At 34.5% G+C, this 23688-nt stretch overlaps 4 protein-coding genes across 24 annotated transcripts; 1 reads left to right on the top strand and 3 right to left on the bottom strand.

The window, feature by feature from the left end:
* Positions 1 to 77: 77 nt before the first annotated feature.
* LOC111317975 (cyclin-dependent kinase G-2) lies at positions 78 to 7194 on the bottom strand. 19 transcript variants are annotated; one of them, XR_016332796.1, is made up of 12 exons: positions 4930 to 7194; positions 4265 to 4400; positions 4052 to 4140; positions 3943 to 3965; positions 3745 to 3856; positions 3551 to 3657; positions 3066 to 3442; positions 2297 to 2343; positions 2037 to 2105; positions 1851 to 1937; positions 910 to 1055; positions 78 to 460 (listed from the first exon to the last, which is right to left on the bottom strand). XR_016332796.1 is itself a non-coding variant. In XM_089752978.1 (6 exons), exons 1-6 carry the CDS (start codon positions 6654 to 6656, stop codon positions 3343 to 3345), a joined length of 2271 nt encoding a protein of 756 aa, XP_089609104.1. In that variant the 5' UTR covers positions 6657 to 7194; the 3' UTR covers positions 2927 to 3342. The 19 variants fall into 19 exon arrangements, 1 of the variants encoding a protein (XP_089609104.1); XR_016332800.1 differs by lacking the exon at positions 78 to 460 and having other exon boundaries at positions 621 to 1055; positions 2014 to 2105; positions 3066 to 3193; positions 3266 to 3442; XR_016332798.1 differs by lacking the exon at positions 78 to 460 and having other exon boundaries at positions 621 to 1055; positions 3066 to 3193; positions 3266 to 3442.
* Positions 7195 to 9090: 1896 nt separating this feature from the next.
* Positions 9091 to 11907, bottom strand: LOC111317474 (Remorin family protein). Its single transcript, XM_089743006.1, has 3 exons — positions 10216 to 11907; positions 9965 to 10046; positions 9091 to 9479 (listed from the first exon to the last, which is right to left on the bottom strand). Exons 1-3 carry the CDS (start codon positions 11022 to 11024, stop codon positions 9270 to 9272), a joined length of 1101 nt encoding a protein of 366 aa, XP_089599132.1. The 5' UTR covers positions 11025 to 11907; the 3' UTR covers positions 9091 to 9269.
* Positions 11908 to 13708: 1801 nt separating this feature from the next.
* Positions 13709 to 19675, top strand: EMB2421 (FAD/NAD(P)-binding oxidoreductase family protein). 3 transcript variants are annotated; one of them, XM_022920530.2, is made up of 11 exons: positions 13709 to 13971; positions 14249 to 14331; positions 14419 to 14554; positions 14815 to 15308; positions 15415 to 15462; positions 15843 to 16017; positions 16497 to 16609; positions 16697 to 16793; positions 16917 to 17136; positions 17286 to 17439; positions 19144 to 19675. In XM_022920530.2, the coding sequence occupies exons 1-11, from the start codon at positions 13770 to 13772 to the stop codon at positions 19579 to 19581; spliced, it is 2160 nt and encodes a 719-aa protein (XP_022776265.2). In that variant the 5' UTR covers positions 13709 to 13769; the 3' UTR covers positions 19582 to 19675. The 3 variants fall into 3 exon arrangements, with proteins under 3 accessions (XP_022776265.2, XP_022776266.2, XP_089609085.1); XM_089752959.1 differs by lacking the exon at positions 13709 to 13971 and having other exon boundaries at positions 14427 to 14554; XM_022920531.2 differs by lacking the exons at positions 14249 to 14331; positions 14419 to 14554.
* Positions 19676 to 20115: 440 nt separating this feature from the next.
* On the bottom strand, positions 20116 to 22968 carry LOC111317974 (Acid phosphatase/vanadium-dependent haloperoxidase-related protein). The gene is made up of 5 exons (XM_022920536.2): positions 22437 to 22968; positions 21462 to 21618; positions 21157 to 21207; positions 20851 to 20943; positions 20116 to 20521 (listed from the first exon to the last, which is right to left on the bottom strand). Exons 1-5 carry the CDS (start codon positions 22604 to 22606, stop codon positions 20450 to 20452), a joined length of 543 nt encoding a protein of 180 aa, XP_022776271.1. The 5' UTR covers positions 22607 to 22968; the 3' UTR covers positions 20116 to 20449.
* Between the last annotated feature and the right edge of the window lie 720 nt (positions 22969 to 23688).

Below are 23688 nucleotides of genomic sequence, written 5' to 3'. Positions count from 1 at the left end.
GTTTGGTTGGGCTGCATGGCTTTTAAGAGTATACCATACACTATCGTTTCGTTCAAAGAAAGGCTATTCTATTACAAGGAATAGCACGGGTTGTTCATTAAAAGGGCTGAATAACAATCCATGGCCACCAGAATAGCTTCTTTTTTTTTTTTTCCAAAACATCTTCCAATATTTTATGAAATCACAGCTTTAACCCTAAACATGCTGTAGAATCCTAACAACTACAATCCACGGCCACTGTTATTTTTTTTGAAGACATTTGCGGTTCCCTCTAAATATGAACAATCAAAGTCGATCATCAAAACGCGAGATCTTGAGCATGAAGATTTGGCTCTTGAGCCGACGACCAAATCAAGGCGTTACCACCGTCGAAGCTGCCCAAAAGCAACCAATAAGGGAAAAAAAAGAGTGCATCAAAAACCACAACCAGGCGTGACCGCGGGCGTCATTGAAGTAGATTCTGATTTCCGGCGGCAACGCCAATCAACAAAGACCACACTGGTTAGAGAAAAGAAAGAAAAACGGAAAATATAAACTAAAAAAACAAAAAAAAAATTAGAGAGAGAAATTATTAATTAAAGGGCTATTTTAAATAAAACTATTATTATTTTATTAAAAAATAAAATAATATTTTTAATTTTATTCCTTGATATATTTTAACTATCCAAACATATTTATAATACTCTTTTTCTATTCCATTCTATAAACCAAACTTTGTAATAGCTATTCCTTTTCTATTCTATTCTATTCTATTCTCACAGAATAATTATCTCACTTCATTCATTGAACCAAATATGCTGTTAGTGAAGGAGAATTTTACAACCAACGTTACAAAACATGGGAGCTTTTTACGAGTTTTCATTTCCATGATCATTGTGCTGGCTGGGCTAAGAGGAATAACAAGCATACAGTTTATTCTGCTGACGTTTCCTGTGTGGTGATCTTGTCTCCCCCTTGCTGTCATCCTAGCTTTGCTGCACCTTTTTTACCAAGTTTTTCTGCTTGTTTGGATGATTGATAATTGATGCGCACTCTCAAATACTTACTTAATAGAACTGTAGACAGAAATGCAACTACAGGAATACGATAAACCAAAAATACTAAACAAACCCCCAGTAACTAGCATTCAATAACCCAGAAAACTGGATAAAACATGCCGACCACCAGACAATTTGGACGTCAAAATGCTTTCATGGAATAACACAGTAAACCAAATGTATGCCAAAGGAGTTGATAACATGAAATAACAGAGCCTAAATTACCTATGTAGTAACAATTGTAACTTTTCCCAAGGTTAAATGAACATGTCGTGAACCAATACAAAAAAACAAACTGTACAAGTTTATATTTACAAAACTTGGCATTCATGCATTAATGCGCATTCAAATTCCATACTGGAAACTGTCATAGATCAATTTAAACTTGACTATTCTAAGCATTCATGCATTAAAAAGAAAACACTTATATCACAGCCATGGTAGTCTCAGCAGAGCATACCGCTAAATGAAAATCTGTCAGTATGATCACATTCAATCCAACTATATATAAATAGAGAATGGGATGTGTGAGAGAACATAAGTAAGACATATCTTTACCTTAACTGTTCCATAAGATTAGGACAAATTTTAAGGAACAATACAGAAATGTTCATTCGTTCTTGATTCACTTACATGATGCCTTTCATTACAATTACATAGAATCAAATGCAACTTAACAATACAACTATATAAAGCAATGAAAAACGTGAGTAAAGACAGAAATATTAATGCGAACAAGTTAATTGAAAATAGAAATATTAATGCAAAAGAGTTAATCTAAGATATTGTAGCAGACCAAAGTTTGTAGGGTACCTCTACTGAGCTTGAAGTAAAAACTAATTGGAAGTTAGATAAAATCCACAATATGCAGGTAAACTCCTCAACCTGCTTGCTTTAAGACTGCAGTTACATTCACAGACATGTCATAAACGATTCCAGATTCATAAAACTCATGGACATAAACTCACGGCCTAACCTTAGTGAATTTCAAGTACTTACAAAAGCCTAAAATCAGCATCCATGCCATAACTAGTTTTCTTCCATAATTTAAGTTCTTTTTTTGGGGGGCTGCAGCACAGGGAAAAGGCATCAAAATATAAATTTTTTTCCCAAAAACCCTAAGGCCCAGTTAAGCTCAAAACTCAAAACAAAATCAAATAGGTCATCTGTTGGAAAGTACAAGCCTACTGTTTGGCATGATCAGATAAAAAGGACATAAGATAAACTACATGTTCTTTGACTTAATTAGTGATGAATACCTTCTTTCTCCTTTGCTAAGTTGTCCACAGTTACAGACTAACAGTCACTGAAGACAAAGCAACTGTTAAAACTGGTTGTCAAATCAATAAACAAACAAAGAATTTATGATAAACAGTTCAGAAGCCAATTCCTTTAGTTGACAACAATAAATTGGGTTTTATACCCTTTTTTCTCCGTGAATGCACACACAAACACAAAATAACAAATCTTGAACACATCACCATACGGAAGAGAGGAAAGATTTGCAACATCTCAACTCTTCAAATACAGTGTCCTAAAAAACCATATACATAACTATTGTCCTAGCAGCAATTTCAGGTCATGGCAATTGTCCTCCACATCTCCAGCAAACTTAAAAATAATTGTCCCATAAGATTAGGAAATTAAAAAAAAAAAAAAAACCTTCAATTGGCACCACAATTTTCATAATGCAGAGGCAATCCCTCGTGGATGGAAAATTTATACCCAACCCCATAAAGCATTCCACAGATATTTGATTAATAAATTAGCTTTGATTTATAATGTTACTGTCAATTTCTTCCTCAATGAAAAGCAAAGAACAACCCCTCCACTTCACACCAACAGTCCCTTGCAAACACTATGTCAATATTAAAAAGATGGAACTGATATTAGGAAGAAATCCATTTTGCATTAATATTCAAAACCAGCAATAAAGGGAATGTTATACATCATTGTTCCAATAAAAATATGTTACAAAAGTTTCAGCTGAAACTGATTTCTAAAAGAAGAAAAGTTGATAAGCCACACCTTTGCAATGCAAGCAGTGTCAGATGCATTTAGATATGACGATCAAAGCTGGAAAACAAATTAACCTGCAAAACGTCTGGTTCACATGAGGAAGCAAACAATATCTCCATCCAAATCATGATCAGCGCCTGCTAAAAAACAGCAAGAATGATCGTCTGACAAACAAAGTTCGCAACTTCCATTGAATGCATGTCTCTCACCTCAATCATGGCCATCTAACAATAACATGAAAATCTAAAACATGAAGATAAAACATCACTTAAGGATGAACTTTCTCTCAGCCAAACAAACCACCAGTCCCCAATTCCCCTCGCTGCAACTCCTTTATACATTGCTCTTCCAAAGGATCTGGACTCTTCAACATTCTTCTCGTACGCCTAAGCAAGATACCAAAAGACCTTATTTAAAGCTTCAATAATAAGTTAAAATCCAAATTTACTACAATAAAATAGCAGTGATATTTTCTTATTTCTGTGGCTCAATACCTGTCTTGAGCATGTTGAGCAGGAAAAGTGGGCATGAAAGCTTTAGTCTTGGGAAGAGGAACTTCATGAAACCACTCATGGTTAAGAGCAGCTTCGGCTGTTATACGCTGAAGGTGACACCACAAGGCTCAATAAATCATCCACATAAATAATGACAAGGTAACAGGAATATTTAGAAAAGCCACGTTATTTACCTTCTCAGGATCATAAGTAAGAAGTTTATTCAACAAGTCAAATCCTGCATCAGAGAGAATAGGTGTTCCAGTGAATGATGTTGCTGGAAATTTCTTGCGCAATAGATTATACCTGAAAGGAAAATATCAGTAATTAATACAAACAAAAATAAATGCTGTGTTACTGAACTGTCACCAATGGAGGCCAGAAAGCCAGACCAGAATCACCCAAAGCTGGAAGCCTGGGAAAACAGTGAGAAAAATAAGAAGACCTGAATATTACACTCAAATGAATCTAAAATCAATTTATAAAAGATCTAATACTTACTGGTGCTTGAGAAAATTAACCTTAACTCCAGGCAGCTTTGAAAAACCAGGCCATATTGTCTCATTTGGTGTGGTGAGGGTTCTGAAAATCTGCAATCAGTAAAACCCACACAACAAATCCAAGATCATTAACCACCATGGGCAGATTGAACAATTCCAGCAATAGCACAGCCAGACGGTAATGATTAATGAAAAGTGAGGCCAACTAATTTACCTTGTCAAGTTGATCAAATTCAGTTTTCCCATTGAATAGTGGTTCTTTCGATAGTAGTTCAGCCATGATACAACCCAGAGACCACATGTCAATTGCAGTGGAATATTGTCTTGCTCCTAAAAGAAGTTCAGGTGCCCTGCAAAACCAATATGAAAAGTTCCTAACTACTTGAATCCCCAAAAAAATAAATGCTCAGATAATTAATGAAGCAAACTTAAGAGAAATTAACAGCAGCAAAGCAAAGGCTTAAGCCTTAAAAGTTCACAAACAGTAAAAACAGGTTAGCACTGTAAAGCATATGGGGTTCATGCTTCTCATTAATAAAAAAACAAGAGAGGTCAAATCACAATTTATCAAGTCATGATCATACTTTGTCAAAGGCTTCTCCATGGAACTGTGACCTAAAGATTTTTGAGGTATTGGAATCCAACATTGAATCAGATAATAATGATATTTAACAAAAAAAAAAAAGGATGTTTCAATCAATAATCAGCACTTGCATACCCAAATGCCATAATTCAGAATGATTTTCCAAACACCCAATCACAAACAGTAACTGAATAAATTCTGAAGAAGAAAAATCTCCCATAAAATTTTATCATTGGACAAATATGAGGATTTAACCATGACATTCAGGAAAGTAATTGATGGCATACATAACTCACCTGTACCAAAGTGTAACAACCAAATGTGTATATGGTTTTAATGGGCTTCCATATTGACGAGCCAACCCAAAATCACAAATCTTCAGTTCACCTTGGTTATTTAAAAGCAGATTGGATGTCTTCAAATCTCGATGGAGAACCCAGTTATCGTGAAGATACTTGACACCCTCCAGCAGCTGAAGCATCAAGCATTTAACCTCACTTTGGCTGAATGGTTGTTTCATTGTCTCCATCAGCCCTTTCAGATCATGTTCCATGTATTCCATCACCATAAAAATACTATCAAGGTTACTCCCTACAACTACTTCTTTGACATCTACAATCGATGGGTGATGAAAGGAAAGAAGAATGTTTATTTCCCTCAGAGAAGTCAAAGGAAAACCTTCTCTTTCTTTCTCCATCTTTACCTTCTTCAATGCCACGATTTCCCCAGTCTTCTTGTCCCTGGCTCTATATACAACACCATAAGTACCTTCATCTATCTTATTTAGTCTCTCGAATTCATCTACACTTCTACATCCCTGAAGCATGTTTAAACTTCTTAAAGGAGGAGCTAGAGGTTCTGGTGTCCCACGTGAATAGTTTTCATTCTCAGAATCTGTATCAGACTTGCTAACACTAGAGTTATTTCTATCATGTTCAATATCAATCTCCATGTAGTCATCCTTCTCTGAATCATTAACAGGGTGATCATCCCCACTTCCAGACTTGGAACAGGCACCTCGTTCATCAGATTCAGATGATCTTGCTCTAATTCCCTCAGAACCTTCCCTCTTAAGCTCCCCAAGCTCTGGTGTTGCTGAATTATTCCGTAATCTGTTATGGGATGATTCTGAAAGAGGCAACTTTTTCCTCCTTTTAAACATTTCCTCATCTTCTAAAATTTCTCCCTCATCGCCTGGAGAACTATCACCAGATGCCCATCTTGAGGAAGATATATGTCGGGTTGGTACATAGTCTTCATCTTCTAGCTTCCTAGCATCCTGATTGTTAAGCTGCTCTTTTGGTGGTGACAAATCCAAATTGACTCGAGACTGCAGCGCAGAGTATCCAACAGTTTCAGCAGCAGCAACTGGTGAAGAAGACTGTGATTTCTGGTTTTTGTTTTCTCTAACAGAAAATATCTGTACAGCCCCACCAGGGACACCGTTAGGTGACTTGAGGTAAGCTTTAGGCAGCGGTGGTGGAGGAGGAAGGGCCATTACTGCTGCTAAATTCCTACTATTGGACAAATTACTTAAATCCTTGTCACCTCTATCCCACACTATAGGCGAAAACTTCCTTTTCCTTCCCACAGGAGGCTGAGGCCCATTCTCCATTACCTTAGCAATCTCACTATCTTTAACCACTGACTCACACTCTACGGCATCCTCTGACCCACTTTCACTAGACAACTCTCCAGGCTCCTTATCTACCACCCTAAGAGAGAACTCACATCGCCTGGGCCCATGACTACCTTTCCCACCACCACAACTACCAACAGAATCACTTCTACTTGAAGAGGAGCGATACCCACCATTTATTACTTTCCTCTCCTTAATATCCTTTTGTCTAACCCTAGCTCTATCTCTAGCTTTCCGTACTCGACCCCTTTCATTATCACGGCTACCATTCCTAGATGGCTCATACTTTTTAGAATTAGCAAATTTCCGCCTTGTAACCTCAAAATTAGAGTCTCTGTCTCTAAACTCGTTATCACTATAACTCCCATGTCTCCCAGCGGCCATGTATAAATTTCAAAAATACGAAAACCTAATTTTCAATTCAAGAAATTCCCTCTAAATTGTTTGCTTATAAACCCCAAACCCTCAGAAAACAACCCAGTTCATGCCAATTTTTTTTCCAATTTTGAGAAAAATAAAAGACCAAATTCTAAGGTTATTAATACGAAATTAACCAATAAAAGCAGACAAAATAACCAAATAAAAAAATCATATCCTCGATTTTCGCGCTATGTAGCTCGTAAATTTAAGGGGAAAATAATTGTATTATTGTAGAAATTAAAACAAAAGACGAAGAGGATAAACCCTTGAAATATTGGTGAAAATTTGAACGATGCATGGAATTTTTCGATCTCTCGACGAAATTAAGAGAGTAAAGAGAATTGAGAGTGGCTAGGGCTTACCGGTTGAGACGGAAAAAGAAAACATGGACAGAACGATAAAAGTCGGCAATCGCTAGGTCGAGAAAAGATAATAATACAAAAAGGAAAGGGAAAAGAGAGCCTTCGAAATCGCGAGAGAGCGAGATGAGAAAGCGAAGGCCAGAAAGCTTTGTGAATTGAAACGCAGTGTTTTATTCTTTGGCTTTGCGATCGCGAATCACGATTCGAGGAAAAGAACAAGTAAAGTAAAAAAATCTTCATATCATTGGTCGTCTCCAGAGGGGATGTCAATGCTTAATGCACTCAGCCCCGAAATTACCTTTTAGCCCCCAGTTTATAAGTTTCAAAATCTGAAAGGAAGCGTCTAAAAATGCGCTCCACTTTCTTGTCCAAACGTTCTTTATATTTTTTATAAGTGAAATTATTTAAAATTTATTTTAGAAAATTTTGAATATTCATTATTTTTAAGACGTTATAATTCTTTTCAAAAATATATTTATAAGAGTGTAATGTGAAATTTTATAAAAATTTATAACAAAAATTTTGTTAAAATTATTTATAAATTAGAATAATAAAAAAATTATTATTAAAAAATTTATAAATTTTAAAATTAATAAAAAATTACTTTTACTATTTTTTAAAATTTTTAATCTACTCTTATATCCCTATCTTATTATATACCTAGTTGAAGGATATTACGCACTTGAATTTTTTTAAATTTACAAACTCTTAGTACTAACTCTAATAATATGTCAATTAATTCAAAAGATAATTAAATTAACAAGTTACTTTTACTATTTTGATTTAAAAATAATAATAAAATCTTATGATGTTCTAAATAAATATTTTATCTCTTAATGCTATTAAAGGTTATAAAAAAATTATCAGGCCTGATTAACATATAAAAGTTGAAACTCTTTAAAATTTTATAAGTAATATTAGTGAATATTATACAATTTTGTTAAAATTTAATATTTTAATTGAAAAAACCCATCATGATAAATAGATGAAAGCACTTTTTCAAAGAATTCAATTGAATTAAAATTATTATAAAATTTTAATAATTGATAAAAATATTTATTAAAAAATGATAAATTTTAAATTTATAAAAAAATTATATTTAATATTTTATCTTTAATTTAATTAGGATCTCATAAGATATTATTGTTTTTCTAAGATGAAAATAGTAAAAGTAAATTTTTAATTAATTTTAAAATTTATGATTTTTTTAATAATAACTTTTTTCATTATACTTATTTATAAATAATTTTAATAATTTTTCATAAAATTTTAGTTTAAAACTTTTGGAATTACATTTTTAAAAGTATTATTTTTGAGAAGTGTTATGAGTTTTGAAATAAATTTTTTAAAGTTGTAAAATTTGTGAGAAAGATATTTAAATAATTTCGCTTATAAATTTTTTTTTAAATGAAATATATAGAAAAAAAAAAAGAGGGGTGCATTTAAAATTTTCCAATTTGAAAAAGTTTTGTTTTATTTGTTTTCTTAGTTGAGTTGATTTTACTTAACTTATGATATCGAATTCAATCAGACATTTTAATAATATATATACTTTTCATGCTTATTTTTAATAATAACATTAAACCTTGAATCTGAATCTTGTGCGAAATTAGTAGTAATAAGCATTAGATGAAGTTCAGATTGTTAGTACTACTAATCACAAGCTATGATTCTATCCCAAAAGGAAAGAAAAAAAAATGATATGGCAATATGAAAATATGTAAATGTGGCCACATCCTTCTTTAGTAGAAGCAAAGCATGGAAAGATATGTGTATCAGAGAGTCAATAACTAGTCCAAACAAAGTGTTTTTTTGTTGGTAAGCTGAGCAATGGGCATGCATGTGCATGTTTCCATGGTCCAACAGCCAACTAACTCAATTGGGGCCCCTATCTTTAACGCATATACTTCATTGAGCAAGCACAACAAAATCATGCTCATGATTTTATTCATAATCAGTTCGTTTGTAATAATAATAGGCAGTCTTATGGCTTTCCAATTGCATCATATACCATCATTAACATGACTAAAAATCTTGATAAACGATTGCTAAAATATTGATTTCGGGATTGTTTATTGAAGGAACTAACAACATGACTGCAAAATTTCAACATTAATCACATCCCCAAGTCCAAAAGTACATCATATGTATATTGAGAAAGTAGCAGAACAAGGATTGAAGCCGGATTTGGCATTTAGCTTTAACAGCAGAGTTACTACCAACAAAGGGAAGGCAACTTGAAAGGGAACGAAGAGGGCAAGTGACCGGTCCTCCTTATGTAATCTGCCCTTTCAGAAGTCCTCATAACTTTCTCATTTAGTTTGGATTCGGCATTTGCACGCTTCTCTTCTGCTATTCTCCTTGTGGTAGCAAGTTTGTTTGCACACCTTTCTTTTGCCCGAGCTTTCAATCTCTCAGCCTTCACCTAAACACATAACAGCATTGGTATGATGGGATGGATACCATTGTAAAGTTTTCACTGTAGAATGATTTTAACTTCAAATACTCGAAGACTTTAGCAAAATTAATCCACGGCAGAAAAAACAGCAAGGCCTTTCGGAATTTGGAGACAAATGCAACAGTTAATGTTTTGGTGAACTGAGAAGTAAATATTTCAAAGGATTTGTGCACAGACTAACTGATAGGAATTCCCAAGAAAGTCATCTTTACAATTACTTCAGAAGCAAACTAAAGTCTTACTTGGTTCAAGCATATTCACCTATTATGATAAATACAAACATGGAGGAGAGATACTTCATGCTGACAAATAAAATACTAAGCCATATAAAATGTTGTTCAGTCTGGATCTGCATCATTACAATTTTTATGCTTGTTTAAAAAAATTTTTTGTTAACCTTTGAAGTAATGATCTAGTCTATGTCATATATCTGGATCTAGCTAATTAGTTACCTCCATTTTCTTCATTTGCATTTCTGCTTTCCTCTTCTCATGATTTTCCCAGGCCTGTATCTTCACTTCTTCACGCTTATACCTAGAATGTAAGACATAATGCTTATCACATCTGTTTGAGTAGAAAACACTCCGAATTACATCATTATTCTACATCTAGTTCCAGTAAAAAAAAATTCACATCTAAGCCGGAAGAAATTCCTAAGCTTATGCTAATTAGTTGTGGCTAGTTACTTGTCAGAGTACATCACCTTGCCATATATTTGGCACGTTCAGCCTCATCCCAAGCCATAGCTCGGGTTTCTAGAGTATTCTGCTTTCTAGCTTGATCTGAATTATTGTTCTCATTTATCCTGGATTCTTGTCCATACAGTCCGTTTGAACCACTTCCCCTGGCAGCAGCGTTAGTTTCAGCCCTGCTTTCAGTCGATATTGGGCCAGCTTGATAGCCCTCAGCACTCGGTACTCCATGTTGGCACCTTACTGGGGTGGAAGATCCTGAAGAAATAGGACTCCTTGCAGCAGGAGTCGTGGCTCTGATGGGTGTTGCTGTTCTCGATGGCTCTTGGCTTGCAATAGGGGTCATCTCAGTCCCCATATCTCTCACACATATTGATCTAACAGCTGAAGTTGAGTTCTCTGCGGGTTTGTTGATTCGCCAAATTGACTCATCACAATCCACCTTTTTTGTTTCTCCTTCGTATTTAGAAAACATTGCAGCAGCAAAACCATTTGCTTGTGCTGCTCCTTCATCCTCTCCACTGGAATAATCTTGTTCCTTTTGTGGAACAGGTGCTATTAGTCTTCTGTCATCAGCATTGGAGTTTCGAGGTGTGGTTTTGGATTGGCTCTTGTCTCTACCTCTCGACAGTCCCACTAGCCATTTCTGCGCATCATCCCATTTCGAAGGTGTTGGTTTGCCTAAGGCAGTTCGATGATTAGAAGCACGGTTGTTGTTTGTTCCATTCCCTTTGTGAAACTCAAAATTAATGGCATTGCTGCTTGAAATTTCCTGAGCTGGTCCAAGGTTATAGCATCCTTTATCTTCAATAGATCTCATTTTCTAATCAAGAAAAGCTTCTATCTCTGTTCCACTTAGTCTCTCAAGTCCCAAAAATAACACTTGTCTACAGATAGATCCTCAGCAAAGCAAGAATGTTCAGATCCTATCTCGAAATGTAAGTTACTAGCCAACATAGAATTACTTTCTCATTGCAAAACAGATCCAGGAGTTGGGATATTAGACCCAGATTCATACTTCACAAGTGCTTGTGTATGAAACATTGAGAATCTTGCGCCCACTAAAAGCACACAAAATCTGTAGCTTGCTATAACCTTAGTGAAGAAGTCTGCGTAATTTTCTCTTGCCAGTATACTTTCAACTTCTACTCATTACATAGAGAAAACTTCTACTACATCCTTACAAGTAATTAAAATAGAAATGGCAGAATAGTTATAGAAAACAAAAAACAATAATGTTCAACAGGAACCCCTGAAATATCTGAAACTTCCTTCATAGGAATCAATTCCACTATTCAGCAAAGGGTCCCATCACACATGTGGCAGTGGGATTTATCCACAAAGCTAACTATCACTATATTTAAAACACTAAACACCCATTTATCAAAAACAACTAAAAGCTATCTGTTAAGCAGTGCGGCAGCCAACGAATGCTTAATAATTTCCCAGACTCACTAAAAAAATTAGACAAGACTTTGATGTTACTCATGTTAGAAAAATAAAAGAAAGAGAACAGGCAAATGGGTTTTCCAGAAGAAAAGAAATGTAACAGGGAATAATGCCTTAAAACCATGGATCTTTGCAACACATTGCCAGGCAAAAGATAAAAGTTTCAGAACTTCAGATCCATTGAACATTAAAATATACTGAAAGTAAAATACTTTGCATGGCTGGAAACTTGGACCAACCAAAAACCAAACATAAGACCATTTGGCACAGTAACTAATGGTAAAAAAAATTGGGAATTCTCAACTCTTTGCCTTAAACTCACAATGGGAATCTTGGTAACCGTACTCTAAGTGAAAAAGAAATAGTCTCCCATTGAAAACCATCACTTACTTCCAAGAGAGAAAGGTGTTTTTCTCGAAATATGGTTCCCCTTTCAACGGCTACAAATGCAATGGGTGTGGCGTTAGATGGGTGACAGTGGAGGGTGGAGGATTGAGAAGGATTGTCAGATGAAAATCTGAGAAAGTGTCGGGCCAAGATGGACAATAGAAGGAAGGACACATTAATCATGTGGGTGCTCTGAAGTCATTCACGTGGCTGTGATGGGCCGCATCTGTGAGTTATTTGATGTTTAGTATTAAATTGACTGTTGACGTAATTGTCACTTGTCAGTAAAGTTTTGACCTGTCTTTTAGGTACTACTGATAATGCCCTGGGGACAGTGCGGGAAGATTGCTACTATTTGCTTATAGCTTGTTATTAGCATTTATACAGTTTTCCTTTTTTTTTTTTTTGTTCTTTTTTTTGAGAAATGTTGCATGTGCACGTGCTTGGATGAGAATGGCCGTTTTTTTATAGGACAAGTTCGATCCAAACATATAAAATAAATCTATATGTTATTCACAAATATATAACTAATTTTATATGTAAAAAAAAATTATTTGATTTTATTTTATGAAGTTATAACTATACATTTCAAATAATATCATTTTCATAAGTAAATGCTCAATATTCAGATAGGTGTATAAAGTTGATCATGATTAAATATTTTATGGGTCGTCTTAAGTCTTGTAATTCACTTTTATCTTAAAATTATATAAAAAATTTTTATAAATAAAAGATTTACCTATTACTAATGTAATCTAACATTTGCTTTTTTTTAGATCTCTTGTTTCATTTTAATAGTATAATAAAAATAACTCGAGTCGATGCAGAATAAATAAATGTATTTTTATATTATTAAGATAAAAAAATATAAATAAATAAATAAAATCTAATTTATATTATGTCAAATCACTTATTCTACTAGATCTTATGAAGTTCTATTTATACACGACATTATTAATATGGTAGCTTAATCTGGATTAGACTTAATATTTTAATACTTTAAACTTATGTTTAGAGGTGAATATTTATTGATTTTAATTGAATAAATTGATGAAAAATAAAAATTTAATTAAATAGGGATTGATTTTTTTCAGATTTAGTAGTTTTTTCAGTTAAATAATCGGTTTAAATGGTTTAATAAGTTGATTTGTGATTACGAAAATCATGAAATAAATCAACTAAAAAAAATAAAAAAAACTATATTATTTTTTATAAATAGATCCATCTTTTTTGCAAATGGGTCGATCCATATAAAAAAAAATTGATCTATTACAAAATGGATCGATTTTTATTTTAAATGGATGAATTTATTTTGCAAATTGTTTCTCTGCTTATTTAAAACTCAAAAAAAAAATTGATCGATTTATTTCAATTCAATTTATTTTGATTTTTATTATTTTAATAGATCAAATCGATTTTTTTAAAAATTAACTTATAACCGAATTAATCAACCAACTAAAAGCAAATTAATCGAAACCATCCATTGCTTAGCCCTATTTACATTCTGATTAGGGCGTGAGGCACAGGCCTGTAAAGTAAATACATACTCTGGTTTATGTGGAGTGGGCTCACAATCTACAAACCTAGAAGGGAAAATGGGCTTGAGCTTACCCAAACGCAGCCCGCTCAAAAGATTAAAAAAACCGAGCATCCACCAACAGAACTGCCAGTGCCTTTTTTTGTAGAATCCTCCTCTCTTCCCCCACTTTGCGTCAGCTTCATCTCGGTCATGGGGGTTTCAGGGTTTATCAGGGGTTTTAACTTCCTCCATAGAATCAAACCCAGAATCAGTGTTTACCCTTCTGGCTACATTCAAAGGAGGGCCTTTTCTGACTCCAAACTTCTCGACAGCAATGACTCTGTTCTTCCTGTTCTTATCGTTGGTGCAGGACCTGTGGGCCTCGTTCTCTCCGTTCTGCTTTCAAAATTTGGTATGTTCTTTAACCAAAATTTTCTTTTCTTTTTTCTTTTTCACTATAAACCTTATAATGGAAAAGTAAAGTGGGAAACTTTGAATTTTTACAAGCTTCTTGACATGGAAATTGTCTAATTAGTTATAGTGCTTTTATACGCCATTTTACATTTTTTTCTTCTTTGTATAATCATTTTTTCAGAGCGAGTAATGCAACTCACTTTTTTTTTTTTGTGTTTTTATTCATCTTTTTATATGTTCAAACTATATAGCAAATGAATAGTGATATCTTGTAGGGGTAAAATGCACGGTGTTGGAAAAAAACAAGGGGTTTTCCAAGCACCCACAAGCTCACTTTATCAATAACCGAACTATGGAGGTTGGTTTACTTTCTTTATGGAAGATTGAGTGTAATATTGTTACCATAGAAGAAGTCTTGAGCTTAATTGTAACTATTGATTGTTAGGTGTTTAGGAAATTGGATGGATTAGCGGAGGAGATTCAAAGTTCACAACCACCTGTAGATTTGTGGAGAAAATTCATATATTGTACTTCACTAACTGGTTCAATGCTAGGTTCGGTGGACCATATGCATCCTAAAGGTTTGATTGATTCTGTAGGTTTTATGTGTTGCTGTCTTGCCAATTGCTGCTTCCAGTTCAACTCCTTTAGTTTAACACTCTAATGTAGACTTCAGGGACATGTTTATTGTTATTTAATGAGAAATGTATTTCCATTTTTTGTAAATAATTTGGCAATTTGACTACTTAAAGTAGGAATATTCATGTTGTGTTTTTCGTGGATGTTGTATACTTGACTAAAGATTATTCCATAAATCCATTCTTTTGTTATCTATGGCCAGATTTTGAAAAAGTTGTTAGTCCAATCTCTGTTGCTCACTTCTCGCAGTACAAGTTAACTAGGTTACTTGTTAAGCTGTTGGAGAATCTTGGTTTTTGTATTTGCACATCAGAAGGTCCAGAAAGCCTTGATCATGAACCACTCAAGGGAAGGGAAATCTTGATGGGGCATGAGTGTGTCTCCATTGACATAACTGATCAATGTGTTACTGCAACTGTTTCTTTTTCCAAGGAAGGTGAGTCAATGACAAGAAAAATTCAGTCTAAAATTCTTGTTGCTGCTGATGGTGCCGGAAGTACAGTAAGAAAGCTCGTTGGAATAGATTTGAAAGGTGAAAATGACTTGCAAAAACTTGTGAGTGTTCATTTCTTGAGCAATGACCTCGGGCGATACCTGCTTAATGAGAGACCTGGTATGCTATTTTTCATTTTCAACGCTGAAGCTATTGGGGTTCTTGTTGCTCATGATCTTAAACAAGGGGAATTTGTATTACAGGTATTGGAGGATTTAGGAAATATTCTGCATCTTTGTTGACTTAGTACTGCTACTTTAACATGCACCATATACTGAAAATGATTTATCGATCATCATCATCTTGCAGATCCCATTCTATCCTCCTCAACAAAGCCTGGAAGATTTCAGCCCCGAGGTATTTCTTTTCATTATAGACTTGTATGGTTAGGATGACCCTTCCTTTTCTCATTGTACCCCTCAAAAAAAAAAAAAATCAGTTGGATGAAGGATAGCTTACATTTAAGAGAGGCTCTGGAGAGTACCATCCTTTAACATCATTGGTACTCTAAATGTAATAAGCTACAGAAAAATGGTATCTTATAATATGATTTTCAGTGGTAGTTATCACTTATCAGTTGATTTAATGTAAATTTACCTAGGCGTCTTGATTAACAACTCACTTAAGTGCATGATTGACTTTATTTTTTTAATTGTAAGATATAATATGTACATAAGGATGCCTTCTCAAATTTACAAGAAGGTAGCAGTCTCTTTGAAGGATGCAACTTTTTGTAGATATGCAAGAAGTTAATATTCAAATTGGTTGGTCGAGAGCTTTCAGATGTAAATGTGATTGACATTAAGCCATGGGTGATGCATGCTGAAGTTGCTGAGAGGTTTGTATGTGGGAACAATCAAATAATACTTTGTGGAGATGCCGCTCACCGTTTCCCTCCAGCTGGTGGTTTCGGTTAGTAGCAGTTTTTTTTTTTTTTTGCTAACAATAAAAATGTGCACATCAATCATTCAAGATTAACATTTTTTTCTTCTACTGCAGCTGGCAACTCTATAACATTGATTATGCAATTTCTTTGTCCTTTTTTTTTCTTGGTTGAATGAAAGGAGTAAAAGGAAGAACATGTTAAGTGAAGCATACATGTCTAACATGGAGCGAAATGGGAGTCATGCCAACAAGTTAAACTGCATGAACACCTACTAGTTTGACTTTTATGCATATGCAACTCAAAAACTAATTTGTATGATTAAGTGAAAAAAGAGCTACTGAGTGTTCAAGTGCAGCATAGTGGACTGTCTCTGCATGCTATCAAATAAAAGGACTACATATTGTATCATGAATAATACTTATGAGGATTGGTAAAGTGATGTTTCCTTGCATACTAGTTATGGTATAGAAAAACCATTTATAGGATTTTAACATGGTTTATGCAGGGATGAATACTGGTATCCAGGATGCTCATAATCTGGCCTGGAAAATTGCTTCTGTACTAAAAGGTGTTGCATCATCTTCAATTCTTGCCACATACGAAACGGAACGTAAGCCGGTATTGCTTCAGCCTAATCACCTTTTATTCTCACTATTTTATTGTAAGTTCTTTGATCTTGACTTCTATATTTATTTGCTTTGTCAGATTGCCATTTTTAATACAGCTCTTAGCATTCAGAACTTCAGAGCAGCAATGGCAGTTCCTGCAACTCTTGGTCTTGATCCGACTATTGCAAATTCTGGTAAATTAATGTAGCCATTGCTCTTAAAGTCCTACTGTTTCTCCTGAGCCATTCCCTATGAAGGTAAATATTTTGGTTTCAGCTCATCAGTGACAATTATTCTTCCTCTTGCTTGTTATGCAGTTCACCAAGTTATTAATAAGGGGGTTGGTTCCATTTTACCATCTAGTATGCAGAAGGCTCTTTTGGATGGAATTTTTTCAATAGGTCGTTCACAGCTTTCGGAATTCATTTTAAATGAAAATAACCCACTTGGATCGTCAAGGCTTGCTAAATTAAGGCATATTTTTGAAGAAGGAAAGAGCCTTCAGCTCCAGTTTCCTGCTGAGGATCTTGGCTTTAGGTATCAATATTATTTTATAGGATTATTTGCAACTTGGAACTATTGCAATAGATGGAATTAAACAATTTCTGAGCTTTGTATTACCGTACTAATCTTTTAAAGAAATACTGTAATATATATTTCTCTTTTAATCTTTGCATGGGTGTCAGGTACCTTGAAGGAGCACTTGTTCCAGATAGCAAGGATGTTGTGCCTGCTCCACAATTGCCTACGGTTCGTCGAAGGGATTATGTCCCCTGTGCAGATCCAGGGTCTAGGCTGCCTCATATGAATGTTAGGGTTTTGTCAAAATTTCAAAGTGAGGTATAGACTCCCGTTATGGACCTTTTGTTTTTCTTTTTCCTTCTTCATGTTTTCTGTTTTCACTTTTAATGCTTGTTATGTTAGAATTGCTCATTGTCATCTTATCTCTATGCATGTTATCATGCTTGAAACCGAGACATAATATAGCCATATTACATTGAGACAATGTCACACATAACACAAAGCCCTTTGGCCTATCATTGACATTAAAGTACTCAAATAAAGTCTCATTGAAATTCTCTTAAGTCAAATTCGTATCTGGAAACTAATACAACCAATCTAAAGTCTCTAAGAGAATAAACTAAATAAAATAGAAACTTAAGTTTTAATTACACTTAATAAAAAGTCTTAAATAACTAGTAATGTCTTAATACAAAGGCAGACTCCAAGTTGATCTCCAAGTCCCCGAAATTCTAGAGCTCTCATCTCTGGTTATTTATAAAAGTAAAGGAAGGAAGGAGAAAAAACAGCTCAGCAAGTATAGCTATGCACACCTTACCGAATCAAGTTTGTTTCAGTGTATCATATAAGATCATTCAATAACATTCATTGATCAATAAATCATGTAGGCAAACAGTTAGAGAATCGTCATAATCAAAATGGATAATTTTGTAAGCTCATAAATCATTGGCAAACATGTATAATTCTTTAAATATCATATCAAGCAAATCACAGATTCAATCTTTAAGACTCATAAAGCTTCATAATCTTTAGCTAACTTCACTATTATATAACCCATGACAAGAGCCATATCGAAAGTACCATTCTAAAGATCATTACTAATTGTTATAATCCATTAGAGGGTTTGTGCAATAAGTATATTGATTTATGAATGAGATAGGGAATGTTTTGTTATTATTTAAAGATTATTTTAGAAGAGTTAGAATTGATCCCTAGGAAGTGGGATAAGGACACTAGAAGTAGTTCTATGGTCTTGCTAATGGGTTATTGTGGTTAGCACACTACTTCACTAGCAGGTTATAATAGTTAGCAGACGTTCTTATGAACCGATTATAATAGTTAAAAGTGATCATGTGAGTGACATTCTTGATACGGCTCTTGTGAGAGGTTATAACAATGATTGTTAGGAAAGATGATGAAGCTTTATGAGTTTTAAAGATTGAATCTATGATTTGCTTAGTATGATATTTGATGAACAATATGTGTTTGTCATTGATTTATGAACTTATGAAATTATTCGCTTTGATTATAATGAATCTTTAACTGTTTTGACACATGATTTTTGGCCTTGTCAGCTATATTCCTGTGGAGTGGGCCTTGATGTCCTCATCAAGGATTTGAGTGGTTGTGAAGTGGGTCTTGATGAGGACATCAAGGATTTGAGTGGGTGGGAATGTGATACCCCATCCCACATCTGATGTGGATGTGACTTTGAAGACCCATGTAAAGGTCAAAATCAATCACTAATAGCTACTTGATGTTAAGCTTTTAAAGGCCATGTGGTTTAGGCTTGAAAAGTTGCAGGCTAGTGGTGCTTGGGCTTGATCAATACATGTTATGATCTATAATCTCTCTACAGAGAATTAGGAGCTTTATTTTAATTGCTTGCTACACTAGTGGCATCAGAATGCTGGTTCATATGCCAAGTTCAACTATTGCATGATTACCGGAGGATTTGGAAGTGTTTTGAACAGAAGCATGTTGCATTCTTGTTTTTATCTAATTTTGTTAAAATTATTGCAGGAAACCATTTCTACACTCGATCTTGTGTCTGGAGACAAAGTTGAGTTCCTTCTCATAATAGCTCCAGTGGAGAAGTCCTATAATCTTGCTCAAGCTGCATTCAAGGTTGCCAAGGAATATAAAGTTTCTATCAAGGTGTGTGTTCTATGGCCAGCTGGTATTGTTACTAGATTTCAGCCAGAGAGCAAAGTAACAGTAGCACCTTGGAAGAACTTCATAAACGTTATAGAGGTTAAAAGGTCAGCAGATTCATTGTCATGGTGGAAAACTTGTCAGATGACAGAGCTAGGAGCCATTTTAGTCAGGCCAGATGAACATATTGCTTGGCGTTCAAAGCCAAGTTTCATAGGGGATCCTTATTCGAAGATGAAAATGGTTTTTTCTACCATTTTAGGAATTGAGTCAATCAATATAAGAAACAATGTCTTGAATATTTGAAGAATTTCTATCAGAATTCTGCTACAGGACTGGACTGTTCATTGTTGCTTCATATAAAATAAAATACATCAGCCAGAAATTTCTTTATTATTTACCAAGGTTTTGGAATGGATCCAATGAAGAGTCAGAGATGGCTGCTGTGCACGAGTTAAAAGCTTTTTGCTTCATAATAGCTTCTGGCAGCTCAAATGCAATAGTTCTGCTATGTGTTAGTCCTCAGTGATTCATGTGTTTTAATTTTAGGAGGGTATAATTTCACCAATTTCAATAGAGTGGAATACAGGTATAATTTTTTTGCTCTGTTTTGATCATCTTGTTGGATTAAATCACCATCCATCCAAATGTTCATGCTCTTTTAACTGTCAAAATCAAACCCCTTTAAAACAGTAGAAGCTTTTGATTTCTGTTTTCCACTTCCATTGCTCACCAATGTAAAATTGAACCACAGGTCCCAAATCAACAATTGATTTGAGTAAAAATATCCTTGCTAAAAATTTGTAAGGAATACAAAGGCCAGTGATAGAAGCCCATGACTGATGCAAGAATCATAGAAACAATTTTACATTTGATCAGATTGACCAATTCCCAGGGTTCCATTTACATGTATCATCCTATTATCATGACTTTTTCATTACAAGAGGCATAAATCAATTAAAAATTAAGATGTTACTGCTTCAAATGAATTGAAGGCAGTCCAAATTCCAAAGTAACAACTTGCCATTATAGACATCTGAAACTTAGCATTCAAATCTGAGAAATCTACCCTGAGGGCAAAGGTCTTCAAGTTGCAGTTCTTCTGTGTGGTAGTCGAAGTTCAACCATCAAAGCTATCGTCCAATGATATCTATGATCTACAGGAGCATCAACTTTAACTAATAGCCAGGGTAATTACATGGCCAACAACTGCTGTAATAACACCCAGCAATCCACCAGCAATAACCTGTAATTGAAATGGAATGTTAAAAATTTATAAATAATTAACCTCATACATAACTCTTCCATATAAACAACTATATCTGATGACCTTGCAGCGCCTGATGTTACCATGAGAAACAATACCAAGATTATTGCTCTTTAGAATTTCGGCATTTACTTTCCAAAAGTTTTAAAATCCAACATGTAGACTATTATCTATATCAAAATATAGCTCAGATTGCTATAGCCATCAGTTGCAATATATGAAACATTTGAAGCTAAAGGAGGTTCAAGAACAGCAAATTATCATGTGGATCAAGTAATTATTGCCAATAATCTGCTATAGATATATACCTGGGGAGGGGTGTGACCAAGAAGTTCACGTAATGGTCTGCTCTCAGCCAGAGGATGTTCAGCGGGCAATTCATAGACAATTTGATTCAGGACCTGGATAACATAAGGTTTGGAAATGAATAAATGAAATCAAGTTCAAACCAAGTGATTATTCATCTCATTTCACAAAGAGAGTATGCAGTATATAACTAAAGCTTCTGTAACATCCAATTACTAGGAAATGGCAGGGAGAGACATGGGGGAAAATGCATTTTGGAGAAGAAAGGGTACGAGAATAATTAGGAAACACCAGCAATAGAATCAAACCTCTGCCTGCCTTCCAGCCTGTAATCTCACTCCAGTTGCATCATACATTACCTGCAAATCAAATTCACCCCACCAAAACTCAATCCACAATGTTGGCAATAGGGGTGACATGAGAAATATATTCATTGGTTATGACCCATAATCCATTTTTCTCAGGTATCAGAAGTCGATAGTAGGAGAAAACCTAAATTAGCATTAGCAGGGACAAAGAAAGCAATGTTGAAAATCATATCCTCAGACTTTAGTTCTGAATTATCTAAATAGCTTATATACCAACCATAAAAATGAGAAACAAGGGATCATACAATGCATGCTAAGATCAATGCAGTTGCAAATAGTGCTCCTCCAAAGCCTTCTTGGAATCCAATAGCTGTAGCAAGAGCAGCAACCGTAGCAGAATGGGATGAAGGCATCCCACCAGATCCAACAAGTTGCTTGATATCCCATCGTCTTTCCTTATACCTGCAAATCTAGGAAACCTTAAGACTCTTAGGAGAAAACTAATTATTAAGTATAGTGGAAAGACCTGTGCAATAGCAAAGCAATACTACTGTATTATTAATCAGTTGTACATGCTTGCCGCTCAAATTCTATAATCTGTCAATTATCAGCATTAGTACCCAAAATGGTTCCTTGTACTAAGCTTTTCTTCCCCATTACATAACAAGCAAGCAATTGGGTTATGAAAAGAATAAAAAAGTATTAAAACTCAAAATGCTATCACTACAAAATAGAAATTGAACCAAGCAAGAATCGACCAGAATTACATTGCAATTATCAAAGAAGCAGGTCAAAGGATATGAAGATAGACAAGCAACCCCAGGATTCAAGATATATATATATATATGTCTAAAAATATTGATGAATGTTGTGTTTAGTTATGAACTTGGGTTTAAGGTTAAGTTTATTTAAAATTGATTCCTAAACCAGGTCACATCAATTAATCACTCCATGATCAGTAACAATACATATCATCTTGATTGCAAGCCATCAGCTCTAGAATCAGATCAAATTACGACCTAAACAAATATGCTAGCTACTGTATTCCATTAGTGATTGAAACAGCAATTACCCAGCAGTTCAAAACATCTTGGCAACAAATCCAGTGAAAGACAATTAATAAAAACATTCTGCAGTGACACAATTCTCAAATCTTGCGGAGGAAAATAAAAAGAACTCCATAGCAACAACAAAAAAAGATTTAAGATTCATCAAAACAATTGAAGAGAGAGAGAGAGAGAGAGAGAGAGAGAGAGAGAGAGAGAGAGAGAGAGAGATACCAGGAGGTGAAGAACTTGGCAGATTGGGCAATAGCAAAGGCAAGGAAAGCACAAATGAGAGGGTAGTTTGTAAAAATGGCGGAAGAAGACATTGATGAAGAAGATGAAGACAATAAAGTTGAAGTATTCTGATTCAAAGCCCTTGATGTAGCAGTGATTTCATCTATCATTTCTTTATCTTTTGGATATATATGTGCGTATATATATATATTCTTTCCTTCTTTTGAAAGTGTAATATTAAATCTTATTGATGAAAAAGAAAGAAGGAAAAGATTGATCTTTTGAAGACAGGAAAAGAAAAAGTAAGCAAAGACTGGTTCTTGTAAGAGTATGATAGATGAAAGAGAGCGGATTAGATGGCGAATTTGATGAATCCTTTGGAAGCAGAAAAGGGAGAGAGAAAGAGAAAGGGGATTGCTTGTTTTGAAGTATTGCTTCAGCAGCCTTCAAGGGTATGGTGGCAATGCCATGTTTGCCTATGCTGTCTTTGGTTTTCCAATGTTAACAACAACCAACGGTCTTTGCCTTCTCTAAGGTTCCAACTGAATATGCCACTCTTGCTCTAAATCATGTCTCGAATATACCCTTCCTATCTCCTCCACTTGGTCCGGGCCATGGCCAGGGCTTCCCTTTTTTCCTCTTATTTTTGTTCTTTTCTTTTTTTTTTTCTTTGATTTTAAAAAAATTCACGGTGAAATTTTTTTTTTTTATTTCGTGGTGAAAATAAATCGTAAATTTCATAAAAAATTTTTATCATTAAATTTATAAATTACTTATCATAAAAAATTGTTAACAATAAAATTAAATTTAAAATTTATAAATAAAATATTAAATTCTTATCAACTCAATGGATTCAATTTCTTTTGCTCACTATAATTTTAATATTTTGCTTCCGCATTTGAGATGAAAAATTGATAATTTTCACTTCCCATTTTTATTTTAAAAATTATGAACAGTGCTCAATGAAACAACCGCTAATTCAACAACAGAGAAGTAATACCAATTAGTGAAGAATCTGGTCAAAGTTCACCGAATACAAAAAGTTCATTCCTTCAAATCAAATAATAGTGAGCAACAGAAATTCTCAGCTGGACAAACGTAATTTTCTTTTTGTTGGTTTGGACTAACGTAATTGGAATTTTGCAATTGAACGAAATAAAGGACTACGCAGGCCCAGACAAAGGCAACACCATACTTATCGTCTATGTAACAAAACAAGATTCAGTCTTTCAGCAGCTCCGGGATTGGTCGG

This window comes from Durio zibethinus, chromosome 2 (assembly GCF_047325235.1).
Source record: "Durio zibethinus cultivar Kanyao isolate XHJ-2024 chromosome 2, ASM4732523v1, whole genome shotgun sequence".
Classification (NCBI taxonomy): Eukaryota; Viridiplantae; Streptophyta; class Magnoliopsida; order Malvales; family Malvaceae; genus Durio; species Durio zibethinus.
This window is presented reverse-complemented; position numbering and strand designations above follow the sequence as displayed.

Excerpts from the sequence above, each read along its gene's own strand:
- LOC111317975 (XM_089752978.1), bottom strand. The coding sequence starts at position 6,656 with ATGGCCGCTGGGAGACATGGGAGTTATAGTGATAACGAGTTTAGAGAC. Across the intron at positions 4,141-4,264 it reads AATTTGATCAACTTGACAAG|ATTTTCAGAACCCTCACCAC; the intron begins GTAAATTAGTTG and ends TACTGATTGCAG. Across the intron at positions 3,443-3,550 it reads GCTCAACATGCTCAAGACAG|GCGTACGAGAAGAATGTTGA; the intron begins GTATTGAGCCAC and ends TATCTTGCTTAG.
- LOC111317474 (XM_089743006.1), bottom strand. The coding sequence starts at position 11,024 with ATGAGATCTATTGAAGATAAAGGATGCTATAACCTTGGACCAGCTCAG. Across the intron at positions 10,047-10,215 it reads CGTGCCAAATATATGGCAAG|GTATAAGCGTGAAGAAGTGA; the intron begins GTGATGTACTCT and ends CTTACATTCTAG. Across the intron at positions 9,480-9,964 it reads TGCAAATGAAGAAAATGGAG|GTGAAGGCTGAGAGATTGAA; the intron begins GTAACTAATTAG and ends TTATGTGTTTAG.
- EMB2421 (XM_022920530.2), top strand. The coding sequence starts at position 13,770 with ATGGGGGTTTCAGGGTTTATCAGGGGTTTTAACTTCCTCCATAGAATC. Across the intron at positions 13,972-14,248 it reads CGTTCTGCTTTCAAAATTTG|GGGTAAAATGCACGGTGTTG; the intron begins GTATGTTCTTTA and ends GATATCTTGTAG. Across the intron at positions 15,309-15,414 it reads AAGGGGAATTTGTATTACAG|ATCCCATTCTATCCTCCTCA; the intron begins GTATTGGAGGAT and ends ATCATCTTGCAG.
- LOC111317974 (XM_022920536.2), bottom strand. The coding sequence starts at position 22,606 with ATGATAGATGAAATCACTGCTACATCAAGGGCTTTGAATCAGAATACT. Across the intron at positions 21,619-22,436 it reads GCCAAGTTCTTCACCTCCTG|GTATAAGGAAAGACGATGGG; the intron begins GTATCTCTCTCT and ends CTAGATTTGCAG. Across the intron at positions 20,522-20,850 it reads TTGGTCACACCCCTCCCCAG|GTTATTGCTGGTGGATTGCT; the intron begins GTATATATCTAT and ends TTTCAATTACAG.